Source organism: Gordionus sp. m RMFG-2023, chromosome 1 (assembly GCF_954871325.1).
Source record: "Gordionus sp. m RMFG-2023 chromosome 1, tfGorSpeb1-WG-v2, whole genome shotgun sequence".
In the NCBI taxonomy this organism is placed as follows: Eukaryota; Metazoa; Nematomorpha; class Gordioida; order Chordodea; family Parachordodidae; genus Gordionus; species Gordionus sp. m RMFG-2023.
Genome location: NC_088775.1, coordinates 64,845,030 through 64,863,456, shown reverse-complemented (window position 1 = coordinate 64,863,456; position 18,427 = coordinate 64,845,030). Strand labels below are relative to the sequence as shown.

Sequence of the window (18,427 nt, the reverse complement as noted above, 5' to 3'; positions counted from 1 at the left end):
ATACTTATTTTGGCCCATATACGTCAAAAAAAGTTTAAAAAACTTTAAAAATAACGATTATGATAATTGTCACTTTTATATGGTGCATCTTAATTAAAATTTTAATTTAACATGTTAAAAATACATATTTTACCGTAAAAAAATCTAATATGTTTAAAAATACCGATTATGATAATTGTCATTTTTCCAAGGAACATCTTCAATAAAGAATATAAAAATTGTCAGATTAAATTATTATCCTTAAAAAGATCAGATACATAAATAAGTTAAATAAAAATATTTTAAATATTATTTAGAAAACCCACCTCTTTTAATATACTTAAAAAATAGATAATTTTACAAAAATGATAAAAAAAACTATAAAAGATTTCACCTAAAAGATTGATTATTTATGATAAAATTCACAAAAGAATTCCTTAAAAAAGATTTAAAATTTTTATCAAAATATGTTTAAAAATCTATTTGAACTTCAAAAAATATTTTTTGCTTATAATTTTGGGCGTGTGAAAATCCTAATAAATTGTAACAAAAATAATATTACAATAGTAGCATATCATTTTTTTAATTAAAAAAATATCAAATAAAAGAAATTCATTTTTCATTTCATATAATATAAATAAAAAATATATATCATATAATATGTTTATTTGTTGATAAATAAAATATTAACATTAAATATAAATAAAAAGAATTACTTTAATAAAAATATAATAATAGGCCGTGTTATATTTCGCAAAATAGTTTCGCTATATTGTCTTCGCGATTTATGTTTCGCGATATTGACTTCGCTATAAAATTTTCGCGATAAAAATTTCGCTCTAATGTATTCGCTTTAAAGGTTTCGCGATAAGAGTTTGGCTATAAAAAATTCGCGATATTTGTTTCGCTATATTGTTTTCGCTGAAAAATATTCGCTAATGTGGATTCGCGATAAAAGTTTCGCTGCATGGAACCGAAAAAATTCGACTCAGGCTTAGCCAAAAAACTGCTTAGGCTTAGCTTTGACCAAAATTATTAGGCTATTACCTATATATATTCAGATAAGATTCATTTTAAAAAATATTTGTCCAATAAAAATCGTCATAGTTTATTCGATCTAATGATAATATCATACCAAATTCAAACATTCGTGCACTTAAGTTACCATTTCCTTCACTTCACATATCAAACATCTTCTTATATATCATAAAGAAATATACTAGAATTCTTACACAATCTTCTATTAATATTACACTTCATAATTAATATAAATATATTAAATAAGTTTTTTTAGGATACCTCATATGCAACAGAATTATAGGAAAAGAAAAAAAAAGGAATGATATCCAACAACCAAACCTTTTTAGAAATGAGAATAGTTGGAGGCAAATAAATAATAAAATTATTTTGTTTGGATATAATTATAGATGTAAATTTAATATTTTTTAATTTGATTTCTCTGTGAGATTTAATTGAAATTGACTTATCCTAAAATAAATGTATATTAAAAAAGAATATAGAAAATAATGTTATATCTTTTTTGAAAAGATTTCTAGGTGTATGAGAATTTATTCTTCATTGTCTTATCTATAAGTTAACTTAAAAAATATATAAATAACATAGTAAATTATTATGTCACACAAAATTAAGGTATAAATTTACTTATAAAATCTAAAGTCAGATAAAATGAAAATATATACTTGAGACTCATGAAAATAATTGTATTGGTTAAGGGTCAATGATAGGTTTGATAGTGCTTAATAGAACAAATTAATTATTACAGATCCTTTATTGGTGGGATATAATTGAAATAGACTTATACTAAAATAAATGAATATTAAATTAAAAAGAATATAGGAAATAAGGTTACCTCTTTTATTGAAAGGATAGGACATAGATTAATTTATTCTAAATGTTAATAAATTTCATTTTGCCACATATTTCTCTTTATTTGTTGATAGAAAATTTATAAATTTCCCCTTTATTTTTCTAATTTAGGTTGATTTATCCATCATCAAATATAGGATAAAATTTCTATTCAGTCATTTTTGACGAGAGCTTTGATTCAGATATTTATCTTTATTTTCTGATTTTTCTATCAACAAATAAAGTGGAAATTTCTAAACATATTTAAAAAGTTCTAATAGATAAAGGGAGGAGAGGGATGCTTGATTTTTTGGATATGCTAAACAATTGCCACTAATAATCTACATCATTTTTAACTAACTGATAGCCCGTCAAGAATAACGAGCTTTCAGAATATTACCTTATTCGATGATGGAATAATATATTTCATGATTATTTGATGATGGGAATCAGAAATTGCCTAGCACGAATATTTTTAAAAAAATTATTATATGCCTGGCATATGTTTATAACAGAATCTAGCCTGCAGCTCACTGATTTGTTTTAATTACAAAAATATTAAATTGTATGTATTATTTTTAGCAGGCCTCAGATTTATTTTATTTACAAAAGTACTAAATTGTAATTACAATTTATATCATTTATTTTAGATAGATATTCCTGTACAACAATCATTGGTACAAGATCATTATTGAGGTTTGCTCAACACTAAGTGCGAATATTATGGTTCTCTAAAAAATTTTTTGGAAAACCCCTCAGGTGGCAGATTAAAAAATTACTGTCATAAAGGTAAGGTTAAGATACCATCAATCAGATATATTCCTTTTTTTTACAAGACTTTATCTAATCCTAACAATGAATTTCATTCAAACTTTATGAAACATATCCGTTCTTGTAATAATTCTCTCGCTTTTGCATCGATTGGTGTCAGATTTCTAAATAGTTTGAACCCGGGCCCATATTGTTTTATAGTTCATTGGCAGATTTATAACAAGACATCTCATTTATATCCTTCCAAGTTTGCACAACTATATGTCCTTGAAACTACACAGGCTGTTAGTGGCAGGTTACAAATGAAAGAAAATTCAGGATACAATGAGGATCTCTTAAAAATATTAAATATTTTAACAAGACAGAGTAACCCATTTTCTATTAGCTTTAAAACTTTGGGAGAAATTGAGAAAGAAAAAAATAGCCATTCAAGAAAATCGTCCAATTCAAAAAATCAATATGATCTTTCGTGCAGATTGCAGAAGTGACAAGCGAAGATACAACATCCCTAATATAAGTGAAGGTGCTATGAATTTTACAAATGATAATGGTGAACCCCCGTTTAAACGGGATATCAATCTATCCTCTAGTTGAGGTAGTGATCTCATAAACATATTAAGTCCTAATCTTGATCCAATGGTATATCCTCTATTATTTTCTCTTGGTGACCCTGGTTGGAAACTAGATTTAAAGGATGAAGGTACAGGGCGTACATTCGTGAAAATGAATTCAGCCCAATCCTCTTTGATGGGAAATTATCACAATATATTGTTGATTCCTATTTACAGGTCGAGGCAAATAATTTAAATTTTATTAGATAAAATCAGCCAAAATTACGAGTAGATGAATATTCTGAACTAATTGACTACTTGGAAACAAGGTAACAATATAATTCCTGGTAAGCAGTAATACTACCATAATCTTTTGAAGGTTCTCAAAGAAATATGCGAGAACGCTATCGTGATACAATGGTCATTGTGCTCAAATTTGGTAAACCTGGTTTGTTTATTTACATGCAATGGCGTGAAATTAAGGAATCTATTTCCCGGGCAAAGTCCTTCAGATAGACCTGATTTAATAGCCCGTGTTTTTAAAAGTTCGATATAAATAAAAAAAATTTATTTGGTAAATCTATTGCTTTTATATATAGAATCGAGTTCCAAAAAAGAGGTTTGCCTCATGCCCATATACTTATTATTTTAAACGATGATAGTAAAATTGAAACACTCAAGCTATAGATTGTTTGTGCCGAAATGCTAGATAAAATTCTCAACCCTAAGCTTTTTCAGATTGTTACCCATTTTATGATACATGGTCCTTGCGGGATATTTAACTCCAAATCGCCTTGCATGGAAAATGGCATATGTACCAGAAAATTTCCTAAGGATTTTTAATTGGAAACAAAACCAAATATTGATAGGTATAGAAGATACTATAAAAGGCGAGATAATGGTATTTCAATTCTATGCGGTAAATCTATGGAATGAAATCGATATCTAATGTTAAAATTTAATGCTTATATTAATGTAGAAATTTGTACATCTATTAAATCGGTAAATATATCTTTAAGTATATTTATAAGGGCTATGACTGTACTAATGTTAATGTTGCTTCAAATATATGACGAAATTAAATCACATTTAAATGCGCGATATGTGAGTGCAAGTAAATCGATGTGGAGATTATTAGAAAACTAGCTGATAGCCCGTCAACTTATGAGATGTGATTCAGAAATTTATATTTATTTAGATGAAGGGTTATTCTAAAATTTTCCATTATTTTTTTATAAAATATGTTTAATATGAAGTATATATTTAGTAATTTTAATTTATGATCACAATAAAAAATCTTTTAAACTAAATTTTTATTCATTTGTATTTTTAGTTTATGATCTAAAAAATACATTCTTGCTAGATGAGTTTTGCATAACTTATATTCGATTTAATTTCAAATACAAATGAATAAAAATTTATATTAAAAGATTTTTTATTGTGACATAAATTAAAATTACTAAATATATACCATCAGGTAAAATTCATTATTCAACCATCATTGAATAAAGGAGAAAATTCTGATTCCCCGATTCTTGACGGGCTATCAGCTAGTAGGAATATATTTCTTGTAATGAGTTTTACATTCCAAAAAATACAGTAAAAAGTGGTTTCAATAAATGATTGCACATAATATTTTTGCTTTGTCATATTTCTTTATTTTATCTTACTAACTATTATTATACTTATTATTTAGAATTTCAGTCTCAAGAATTAAAAAATTATGCATAAAATGTGATATATTTTCCTAATTTATTATACACTTTAATTTTTATATAAATATCTTTCAGTCAATATTATGTGCTGGTACAAGGCATATTCATAAATTATTTTTTTTTTGTAAAATATATTAATCAAATTCAATATTAATTAAATTTTTTATCATCAGATGAATCGATTATTAGATCCTGGTTAATCTGATGACCTTGATTATCATTTAATTGTTTGTCTTCTGTAGCAGGATTATCTTCATATCTAATATATAAAATCGAAGTAAAAAATATATAACAAATATGGTAGAAAAATTTTTTTTTAATAATGTTATTTAAAAAAAGATCAGATATAAAGTATATAATATTTTTTAATTCAAATGCTCTTATAAAATTGAAACTAAGTAAATAAAATTTATATAACTTTAATCGTTCTTTTCAATTATATGAAACAATATTTAATCTAGTAAAATAAACTTCATAAGATGAGACCATTCTCCTCTTGCCAAACTTATTATAAAGGGTGTGCCGACACACGCTGGAACAAGGTATAATAAGGCTGGCTATATTATAAGATTGATAAGAAAATGTAATAACATATAATTTTACTTGTGCGTGCTTATAAAAGTGTAGAATTAGCGTGGTAAATACTAATCCTAGTATGTATGCTAACATAGTCGAATAAAAATATAATTTCTTTTTAGGATTATGAAGAGAGCTAATAAAAGACATGTTATATTAAAATTTATATATAAAACTAACTTCATTTCAAAACGCAATATAAGGGCAATAAAAATACCAGGTATAACTATATCACCTAACCCAAGCATAGCAAAATTTGAAGCTGATAAACCTTTTTCAACGAAATCCAAGGGAAACATAACTTTTTTTTAAATTTAAATAATTGTTTATATTTTATAATTACGCTTAATTGGTGCTTCAAAAGATTTTGCCACGGTTACCATAACATTTGTGCCAAATACCTTGATATTTTTAAAAAAATATACTTAATCTGTAATTTTATTACCCAAAATATATCATATATGAAAAGTCCTCCTAAGAGTATAAGGCCTGTACTAATTCTATTCAATTGTAATAATTCTATAGCATTTGTGGCAAATGCCAAACCAAATATGTTATTAGCTATCCAATGTTTTTTCATTAAATACCATATGCCAATGATCAAGCTAGTTGATAATGTTAATAAATCAACCCTATCGAATTCAACCTTTATCAAATCATCTGTTATATATATAATACAAATATTTTAAAACTATTTCATTTTCCACAATAATAAGAGTTTTCTCATTAAATATTAACATCAAAATATGCCAGAAAATATACCTGTCGTCTCTAACTTCTTAATTATTTGAAAATTTGAATCATAAGATATATAAAGAAAGAAATTTTTAGGAAGGGAGTGTCTATTCTACTTTCACTCCATCTTAACCTTACCATCTAATTTAATATTTTAAATAATATAGAGACGCGCTTCGTAAAATAATTAAATGTCAGTCAGAAAAAAAGAGGGAGGCATGAGAGGCAACTTTTTCAAATTATTTTATTAAAAATAGATTAACAAATTATATAAATTATAAAATCATTTCATATAATTTGCAAGAAAATATAATTATAAAATTGCATTGAAATGTTATTCAGTGGAATGGCAAAAATAAAATATATAGTAGTATCCTACAAAAAAATTATAATTTTTTCAACATTGCTGGTAACATTGATAATTCAGGGGCCAGTTCCACATAATATTGAAAAATTAATTTTTATTTTAAAATTTTACTAATTTCAAATATTCATTTTATTTTAATATATATTAAGCGCATTATTGTATGGATAATTTAAAAAAAAATTGTTAAATTTAAATAAAATATGTTTAGGTTGTGTCCAGATATTTCTTAATCTAATGCCGATACTTAGTTTTCGGTATGTATAGGTCGATACTTTTAATTTTAACCGATACCCCCCCCCACGTTTCGTCAAAATAAGTAATCTCATAAATTTAAAAAGGGAGATAATTTTTTTCTAATTGGGACATTCCATAATAAATCGATCAAAAAACATGGACCCCTTGGGATTTGAGTAAAATTTTTATACAAACTAAATAACATATAACTAAAACATGGTCTATATTTTTACATACTAGTTCTTATATTTTGGGTTATAAAAATCAGTTTTTAGGTTAATCTATGATTAGTGTTGTTAAAAAGCTCGATTAAGGTAATTAAATTTTCAAAAAAAAGGAAAATATATATCAAAGTTCACCATATACATTAAATTTTTATAACCCAGATTTTCCTATTGGGATAGCCGCCGAAGCTTCAAAGAATTTAGAAGCCGTGTTATTTCACATTGGTGATGGAAAAGAAAAACCTAATACTTTTGCGTCAAGAACATTACTCAAATCAGAAATATACTACAAAAATATTGAACGTAAGGCTATTACAATTATCTTCGCGACTAAAAGATTTCAAGAATATTTGATAGGAACAAAAATCACAAAGGAATAAAAATGCAAATCCATGAAATGAAATTTATCTATTCTATGGGAGCATATGATTTTGCGATGATTCACAGATTGGTGAAACGTAATATACTTAATTGTTTATCAAGATTACCACAGACAAATACAGAAGAAAGAATACAAAATTTAGAAATCAAAACTAATACTAATGAATTATGGGATATACCAATAACTTTTGAAATCATAGTGAGAGAAACTGCCACGATAAAGAAATGATGGAAATGATAGATAACATTATAAGAAACAAAACTTACAAAAATATGAAGACAGAATTAAACTTGATAAAAGTTATTCTTTTAAAGAAAATAAAATTATAATTCTATTAAAAATGAGAAAGACGGTGTTATAAGACTTACATAAGGGGCATTTAGGCGTTGGAAAAACTAAACTGTTGATCTGAAAATACACAAGGTGGCCAGGTATTAATATAAACATTGTTCAATAATTCGGAAATGTTACATGTAACAAGTGGGCAGATAATTCATATAATGTACAAAATCCATGAGTAGCTTCAACAAGACCTTTTGAAAGAATTCATATATATTATGCATATTTACAAACGGCTGATATTAGTAGATTTTTATAGCATTCCTGTTATTAAACATGATAAAACGATAACTTTGAAAAGAACAATTGAAGAGTTAATGAAGCCCATAGGCTTATATGGCGTACCAGGATAATAGTAACTGACAATAAAACAAATTTTACTAGCAATTTGAGAAATTTTGCAAATGTAATGGTATAAAACATGAGAATGGTAAGAACTTTAAAAATGAATACGAAAAGAAATATGGAAAATAATAACTTAGATTTTAATTTAGCTGTAGAATTTTTATTATTCAACTATCGTAACATACTAAATGCTACCAGGTATTGCTCCAAGTAAATTGACGGTTTCGAAAAGAAATAAAACAAAATGGGATTTAATTAAACCATTGGAGAACAAAGATAATAAATTAAAACCAAAAATATCACTAAATATAAAAATCGAAGGTGATAAAATATGATATAAAACTTTCAAAGAAAACATGTGTGACAAAGGTATTATTATAAAAAAAGAGCAATTTATTATATCAAATAAATACTAGAAATAACGTAATAAGAAGACATCTCGGCCTAGAATAATAAACAAATTGTGACAAGCTGAAACTAACATGAAGACATTTGGCAATCAAGTTTACAAACCGACTACAAATTTTTTTCCGAAGGAAGAGATGATCAAATAAATCATAATTCAAACCCAAGAACGTTAAGACCTATTAGAAATAAATTGTTACCCAAACATTTTAGAAATTTTATAATAAATATAAATGATTTACTAAATAATCGTAAAAACTTAGAAAATCAAGAGATAAATTATATAAAACGCAATAATTAACGAAAATATAAAACGAATATCACTGTATATTATGTATTATATCGTACAATTTTTAATTTAAAAAAATGATGAGAACGAAGACAACGATATAAATTGCAGACTAGACCAAGAAGATCATGATCGACGATGACATATGAGATTGACGATGAAAACAAACGAAAAAACAAATAAATTTGCAAATAACGTAATCGATTTCGAGAAAATGAAATTTTGAAATTATTCTAAAAATATATTTATATATTTAATATGGTATTTAATGCATAAAATAAATGAATTATTAATCAATATTTCTTCTAAAATATTATTTTGGCGTAACTATTTAACAATTTTATTTAATTTTTTAAGTTCTCTTACCAATTTCCTATTTTTCATTTTTTATTAATCATAGTAGTTTATATAGGGGAAATGTGCCATAAATGGCCATGTTTGAAGACTGGCAACCAATGATATGTACCTTACCTAAATTCTTTTATCTTTTATTGAATAGAACAATCCAATAAAATTTAGTATCTCTTTCAGGAAAAATCACGTTACACATTTTTTTGTTTGGTGAAAAAATTACTAATTTAGATTACTGATATTTTATATAAATATTATCCCAAGGCATTTAGCATTATTCACACAAAAAATTAGACTTTAAAAGTTTTATTTAATTGACATATAAAGGCGCTTAATAAAAATAGACAGGTGAGTATTGTCTGGCCATGCATTGACTGGCCAAAATTCATACATTCATTTGAAATGAAAAGCTTGCGCAAAACAATATTTGGTGCAAAATCAAGTGATGATAATTAAACTGGCAATTGATGATATAATCATGAATAAAAGACTAGCAATCAATAGGTACTAAATTTAATATTCCTAGAACAACCTTAAGAGCAATGAATAAATACAAAGAGACTTTGCAATATCCTCATATGGGATGGAGTTCAAGTAGTTTAATATTCAAAAGCTCAAGAGGACATTTTAAAAGATTATATAGTTCAAGTTAGCAAATCACTCATGGGTTTTGGCATAAGACAGGTAAAATTTATATTTTGAAGAATTTAATTATATATTAAATATTAGAAAAAAATATTATGAATTAGCACAAAAATATTAAAGTTTCCTAAAAGTTGAACTTGTGATGGAATGGCTGGCATGGATTGGTTCAAAGGGTATGACCATAGAAATCCTACATTATCCCTAAGAACTCCTGAAGCAACAAGTTTGGCTAGAGCTCGAGGCTTCAATCCTAAGTGTCAATTTTTTTTTGATAATTTAAAATCTCTAATGGATGAATAAATTTAAACCGCAGGACATATGGAACATGGATGAGACTAGAGTAACCACTGTCCAAGATCCTGGTAAAGTTATTGCAGATTTTAACCTCAGATAAAGCTATATATGCAATTGGGAATAGCATTCCTTCTATGTTACTATTTCCAAGAATCCGATATAAAGATAGGTTTATCAGAAATGTAGGTTTTTATAATAATGCTCACCCTACCAAAACACTGTTCCCACAAGCACAACTACTAGATAAATCAGTCTTTGGGCCATTTAAATTTTTTTATAATAACAGCATTGACAATTGGATGAGAAACAATGTAGGCAAATAATTTACCATATAAGACATACCATCAATTATAAAAATGGAGCGTCCTAAAACTTCAACCCCAAAAAATATTCAGAATAGATTTATAGCCTGTGGGGTATATCCCTACAACCCTGATATATTCTCTGAAGATATTTATTTAATATATACCTACAAAAATACGAATCGAATCGAATAATTCATTATTCGTATTCATTATTCGATTCGATTCTTAGAATATTTGATTCAATTCGAAAATTTTATTTAACCATAAATTAAAAAAGATAGAATTTTAAATTTATTTTGTAAAACGATGGATAAAAGACAAATAAATTTTATTAGTAAGATAATATAGAAGCATATATATATATATATATTATTTTTATATATAATGTAGTAAAATTAATATAATATTCATATCATGTAGAAGACAAATATACCAACAACAAAGTTTTTGCAAAAAATAAAATTCATGATTTCTCCATCATCAAACGACGGAGAAATATCTGGTTCGTCCGTCATTCTTGACGGGATGACTACTAGTTTATTATAATGGTATATGTGTTATAAATTGCATATATAAAAATAAATACTTTCTTCGTCCATCATAAAACAATTTTCTGATTAATTTTGTATTATGAAGTTATTCGAATAAAAACAGCCGAGAAATATAGAATGTTTCTTCATTATTCCACTAGGAAATTTTATTAAATAGGAATAATTGCAAATAATTCCTACTAATAATATATGATTATTTTTCAATATTATTATTTTAATCGAATAATCTCGAATAATTCGATCGAATAATAGATAAAAAATTATTCGACGAATAATATATTTTCCTTATGAATAATTGTGATATTCGTATTCGTAAAATACGAATCGAATATCGAATAACAAATAATTCGTTTTAGGTATATTTAATATCTAATGATAATAATATGTCAGAATTATCCATTATTCTTCTGGCAGTCGAAAAATTAGTTTATTGTGATCCTGAAAATGATTCAATAATTCCACTCCTAGCCTTATGCCTACCACTTCTAATAATGAGTAATAAAACTTAACATCATGTAACCAGTCCAATAATGATTTTAATTCACAATCTATTCTACCACATCCAATTTTATATAGTAATAATATTATCAAAATAGAAAACAGGAAAAATAAATCAGAAATTTTGACCTCATCAAGCATATAAAAAACATAAATTAAGAAATACTAAGAAAAACAATAAAAAGAAAAATCTAAAGAAAACTAATGATGAGTAGGCAAAAAGGCATTTAAAAAGCAAGATAAATGAAGAGTGGATTAAATGTCTGTCGTTGTGCATTAATAATTGTCTACTTAAGTTTATTAAATATCATGAATGACTAAATTATTGAAAAATAATTTTAACATGTGATGTTTAAGATAATAATTTATAAAATCATTTAATAGATAGTGATTAATTTTATATTAAAATAAGAATTTTTAACAAATTAAGATATTAATTTATAAAATATTATCAATAAATAGATGATGATAAATTTAAATGTTATACTAGTGCTGTAAAGTTGTTACTAAACTTTTTTGAAGAAAAGGAACACCATTCGTTACCTTCTTCTAGAAATAACGAGTAACGGTAACGCGGTTCTTTTATTTGAGTAAAGGTAACACAAAAAGTTACTTTAAATTTTTTCTTAAAAAATATTTAAAAAAGAAAAATATATTTTATTGTACTATAAAATTACTTTTATTTATTTTAATAAAAATAATTTAAGCCGAGTTTTATTCATATCAACCACCATTCCTTCATTTTTAATTTAATTTTCAGTCGAATGTTAATCTTATTAATATTCAATCAAAATTGAAAGTAAATATTAATAATAATATTATTATTCTATGTTATAATTTAGTTTAAGAAGATTATGTCGTACTTACTTCTTTAGATGAAGATGATTTAACCCTTCCCTGGCCCCAGAAACATATTTTACACCTATAAAGGAAATTAAGCGTACAAAGTGTGTACCTAAATTATGTCCTAACACAAATATTTCAACCGCAGTGTCCAGCATTTCAAACTTAAATAAACATGTGAAGGTAAAAAAATGAATTAATATATTATTATTTTAAACATTACTTTAATAATAGAATATTAAATTATGAGTGTTATAAAATAACCATTAAAAGAAATATCCTTTCATAATATTTTGAAAAACTTAATCATGAAATTAAAATAGAAGCAATTAAATTATACTATAGTATAGGGCTGGGAACCAACATTAAAAGCCAAAGATTAACAAAATATTGTATTGGTTCAAAAATTATATTGGGTTTAACCAATATCTTCTACTTCTTGTTATAGTATTACTATTGGTTTAACTTCAAATTGTTAATAAATTTAAAGAATAAAATAGTGATTTTAAAAAACTTTGTTTAAATAAATTATATATGGGATAAAACTATGAAGCAATATGGTTTAGGAGAATTGAACCTAGATATTTTTCTTAAATGATAATTCTGAAAAAGATAAGAAATTGAAAAATCATCTTTGGAAATCATAATTTCAATTTTTAATGTTTTCTTTGACAATAAGTTTAATGAGGGATTAAAAAATGCAATTAAATTTTAAAAAGATTTATCTTCAATTATTTAAAAAATTAAGTTATTTTTAATAAAAAATTCAGGGATTAAAAAATGCAATTAAATTTTAAAAAAATTTATCTTCAATTATTGAAAAAATTAAGTTATTTTTAATAAAAAATCAGGAATTAATAAGATTTTAATTAAAAAATTATAGACTGTACATTCCTCAAAAATGAAAGAGATTAATGAACATTTGAATAGTAATATAAAAAAAATTGAAGCCAATCAACTCACACTCATTGAGATGCAGAATCCATCTACATTAAAGATAAAAATAGCACAATCAGCTGTTTGTGAATTAGTTTTTAATTTTGTAATTGAAGAATTACAACCATTTTCAATTGTAGAAAGCATTGCATCTATTAATATTATCAAAAAATTGCAGCCACTAAATGATGTCTAGGCCTACCCTCGTATTAAAAATTAACAAAACATATGACACCATGGCAAAGAAATTAGTGGATTTAATGTGGATTTCAAAAATTGCAGGTACAACTGTGGATTCTTGGTCAGCTTATCATTGGTATTAAAATATTTTATGGATTGATAATATTGTCTTTTAAAATGGTTCTTTTTTAGGAGTGCCGGCACACTGGCTGTACCCAGACACTCTTGAGAGGGTTGCAATGCATTACCGCCATGCTAGAAATTATAATAAAAGCTTTCAAGTAGAAAAATCATAATATTTTATTAAAATTTTATTAGAGTATATGAACAAGGAGAGGAATCGGTTGATGAAATAGTTCCTCTGGCATTATTTGATTTATTTAAAAATCAAAATACTAATAATAGTATTGTATGCATCATTCTTGTTCACAGCACACACTTTAAATCTAATTACAAGTGTTGACATTGAAAAGGCCATTATAAAACCATTTCAAAAATTAAACTGTGCAGCCATTTTTAAGGAAAACATGGTAGGATACTCATTAAACCAGTTATAACAAGATGGAACTCTTATAACACTGTGAAATTAATAGAGAGTCTTATTAAGGAGAATTGCCTAAAATACAACAAATCTTGTGATAAATCAGAATTACAGTGATTTTCAGATAACAACAAGTCGTTCATGGATGAATATTGTATGGTTAGTGTTAATTAAGAAATATGATATATATATATGATTTTATAGATTATGGAACCGATAGCTATGGCTCTTTCAATTTTAGAGAGCTAAGAAAAAATGCATTTGGGATATCTCACTCCCACAATACTATTATAATATTAATACTTATAAAAATGGCTTTAAATAATTCCAGTTTTGTAAGCCACTTTAAATCCTGGAAGGCATAAATAAATGTAATAGTTCAAATATTACTTACAATTTATATTTTGATTATCTTTTATTTTCAATAGATTCAAACACATCTATAAGATGAATACTATCCGCAAAAATTCACCTGCTATTTAAATGGGATTGGCCCTGGATAATATTATAGGTCAACAAAGGATGAATGCTAGAATTTATTTGCAGTTTAAGAAAATATCTTGATAAAAAAAGGAGCAGACTTAATTCCTTTACCCAACACACATATCAGAATATTTTCTGATAAAGATAAATTTTTTGATGAGGAAGTGAATGAAGATCCTCGTAAAGATGATCGATTAAGCTTTTTTCAAAATAAAGATAATTCTTTAAATATTTTTAATAAATTCCTCGAATTAAAATTTTTATTTATTAAATATAATACAACTCTCCCATCCACTGCACCAAATGAACGTGTGATTAGCATAGCGAAAGCTCTGTTAAGCACTAAGCGCTCTTGTTTGTTTGATCAAAATTTTGAAAATATATTGTTGCTAAAAATAAATAAAAAATTGTTATAAAAAGATGTTATCTTATCAATATTTTTATTATATCCGTCAATCAATAATATTGCTTATTGTTGAGTGGTAGAAGAAAAAATATTTTAAAAAATCTTGGGAAAATATTTGTTTTAAATGATTGTATACAATTTAATTGTAAAAAAAATATATTTTGATGATGGTGATAAATAATAAAAGGATTTGAAAATTAAAAATCGTGTGACATGACATTTATTTTAAGATTACAAGATTTGTTAGAATTTAGAATGAAAAAAAATATTTTAGAATTGAGAGAAAGTGAGGTTTAAGAAATATATAATATATTATTTTTGTGTAGTTTTATTTATATTATATTGAAGGAAAAAAATAAATATTTTTTTGTATATATTTAATTTTTTAAGTAATGAGTAGCCCATATTACTTTTTTTAATAGTCAATAACGTGCGTTCCTTTTCTGTCGCGTTCCTTTTTTAAGACGTAACAACGCGCTTCTTTTTTGTAGCAACGTTTACAGCACTAGTTTATACTAGTGCTGTAAACATTTTTAAAAAAATCGAACGCGTTCGCGTTCAACGTTCATTGACAAAAATCGAACGCGTTCACGTTCAAATTCAAAAAAAGGAACGCGTTCAAAATTTTATGATAAATTTTTTTTAAAATTTAATTTAATATAAATAAATGCCTTATATTTTTCAACACAATATATAAGCCATGATAAAAAATAATAGTTTTATTTTGATAATATAATTATAAATACAATATTATAGAGCGATAAAAAAATAAATTTATAAAAAAATTTTCTTATTAATTTTTAATAATAATTGCTTTTCAAAATTTTCATCTGATAGGCATGAACGCTTGGCAGTTAATACAGCGTTAGCTATACTAAAAACTATTGAATTACCTTTTATTTTAAAACAGTGAAATATTTATGATATTTGGGCCATGGTAATTCTAATTCTACTAATATTGAATTTTGATTTTCAGAATCGATGATGAAATATTTATATCCATGCAATTAATAAACTTTAATCTTATCTTCTCTAGCAGTAGCACGTTATGGTACGTTAATTGCAATATGAAAGAGGAAAAAGTAAAAACAGCTGATTAAAAAATATAAGACTTTTTTGTTAAAAAATTGGATTAAATATTAATTTTTCAAATAAATAAAAATATAAGACTTTTTTGTTAAAAAATGCGGATTAATATTAATTTTTCAAATAAATAAAAATAAAAAGTGTTTTTAAAATTGAACGAACGTAAAATTGAACGCGTTCATCAAAGAAAAGGAACGCGTTCACGTTCAAAGTTCGTCAAAAAAAAGGAACGCCGTTCATCACCTTTTTTCAAAAAAACGAACTTCGTTTACGAACGCGTTCAACACTAGTTTATACTAATTAAATTAGTGTATAATTAAATTTTTATTACCTAAAAACGAAGAAATATTAACATAGGTCTTTTACAAGTATTTCTAATTGTAATATTTCATATTTATTATCGCCGGGGTGGCCCAGTGGTGTGTGATGTATGCTTGTAAACCGAAGGTCCCAGGTTCAATCCTGGTAAGAAACTAAAAATTTTCGGATTTTACTTCGATGAAGGATGGCTTTAGACATATAATATAATATATTTCTGAGCCGAGAAATGCCACCCCGTTCACCGACAGGCTTGGATAGCCGGGTGCTAGGATATTGGTCCAATAAACCCAAAAAAACGGCCAGCTGAATTCGTGGGTCAGATGATAACGATTTCTTGGCCAGCGCTAGGATGATGGGGATGGTGACCTCGGGGGCCGCTCAAGCACAATGTCTACCAATACAATAGACTTGATAACGATACTCCGGTGGGAGATCCATCGGGATTGATACTCCAGTGGGAGATCAGGATTGGGATATCTGTTGATTTGATAATTCGGTGTAAGGAATACTCCGGTGGGATTGGCCAGAGCTAGGATGATGGTGAACTCGGGGGTCGCTCAAGCTCAACTATCAATACAATGGACTTGATAACGATACTCCGGTGGGAGATCCATCGGGATTGATACTCCAGTGGGAGATCAGGATTGGAATAGATCGATATTGATTGGCCTCGATAGCGATACACCAGTGAACGATACAAATGAAATCGATCAGAAATACAAATATAAATTAGATTAAATAGTGAAAGAGCTTACCACCCTGAGTCGGAGTCGGGTGAACTCGACTTTTTAACAACACTATATAATACTTTATGAGCGATGAGGCTATGTGTTTTACTATTGACTGGCCATATACTATGTGTTAACTGGCCGTAATATATTATTTAAGAATTTTATTTTAAATATGAAATATTACAATATGAAATACTTGCAAAAGACCTATCTTATATATTTCTTCATTTTTTAGGTGTATAAAAATTTAATTATACACTAATTTAATTAGTATTAACATCTAAATTTATCATCATCCATTAAGTGTATTTATAAATTAATATCTTAATTATCTTTTTGTTAAACATTCTTATTTCAATATAAATTAACCACTATATATTCAATTTATAAATTATTATCTTAATTACATGTTAAAATGATTATATATATTAATAATTTCATCATTCATCAATTTATAAATTTATGATGTTAATAAACTTAATTAGACAATATATTATTTAAGAATTTTATTATAAATATGAAATATTTTTTTTTCCTTTTAGCTTTCATCTTTTCGAGAACATGAGTTTTCAACTTGAGTCGTGAATTTAAGTCAACTAGAGGACGAGTATTTAGAATTAGTATTGTATTGTATTATTGTGTTTGTGTATATTTTTGTTTGTTACAATTACAATTAATTAATGATTTTCAAGCCCAAATTTTAAGCAAAATTTGCTATAAGAATTTTAAATCTTCTTTTTTGTAAAATAAAAGCTAATTTAATTTAAATATCTTTTGACTCAAAGCATTCATTCTTGATCTTGATGATGATGGTATGACTTGGTCTGGGGGGTGGGTGAAGGGGGGGGGGGTAAAAAATAAGTTTTTTTGATATGGGTATCAAATAAAAGCTAATTTAAATATCTTTTGACTCTAAGCATTCATTCTTGGTCTTGATGGGTATGAGTTGGTCTGGGGGGTGGATGAAGAGGGGGGGGGTAAAAAATAAGTTTTTTTGATATGGGTATCAAATAAAAGGTAATTAAAATATTTTTTTATTGTATTAATGATAATCACTTTAAGCGGGTGGGTCTATGTCTTGGGGGGTCAGGAATATTTTTATAAACATAAAAATCGATATGGGTATCAAATAAAAGCTAATTTAAATTTCTTTTGACTGAAAACATTCATTCTTGGTCTTGATGGGTATGACTTGGTCTGGGGGTGGATGAAGAGGGGGGGAGGTGTAAAAAATAAGTTTTTTTGATATGGGCATCAAATAAAAGGTAATTAGAATATCTTTTTATTATAATAATAATAATCACTTAAAGGGGGCGGGTATAGGTTTTGAGGGGTCAGGAATATTTTTATCAACATAAAATATCGATATGGGTATCAAATAAAAGCTAATTTAAATTTCTTTTGGCTGAAAGCATTTATTCTTGGTCTTGATGGGTATGACTTGGTCTGGAAAATGGATGGAAAGGGGGAGGGGGGGG

At 26.1% G+C, this 18,427-nt stretch overlaps 1 protein-coding gene across 2 annotated transcripts in view; it reads right to left on the bottom strand.

The window, feature by feature from the left end:
* Positions 1–4,974: 4,974 nt before the first annotated feature.
* Positions 4,975–18,427, bottom strand: part of LOC135922962 (minor histocompatibility antigen H13-like) — a 29,585-nt gene continuing 16,132 nt past the window's right edge. For both annotated transcript variants that reach the window (XM_065457518.1, XM_065457519.1), the window contains 6 exons: positions 5,904–6,118; positions 5,802–5,859; positions 5,639–5,759; positions 5,486–5,594; positions 5,354–5,439; positions 4,975–5,141 (listed from right to left, as the gene is read on the bottom strand). In XM_065457518.1, coding sequence (XP_065313590.1) covers positions 5,033–5,141; positions 5,354–5,439; positions 5,486–5,594; positions 5,639–5,759; positions 5,802–5,859; positions 5,904–6,118 — 698 coding nt within the window. In that variant the 3' untranslated portion in view covers positions 4,975–5,032. The remainder of the gene's footprint in view (positions 5,142–5,353; positions 5,440–5,485; positions 5,595–5,638; positions 5,760–5,801; positions 5,860–5,903; positions 6,119–18,427) is intronic.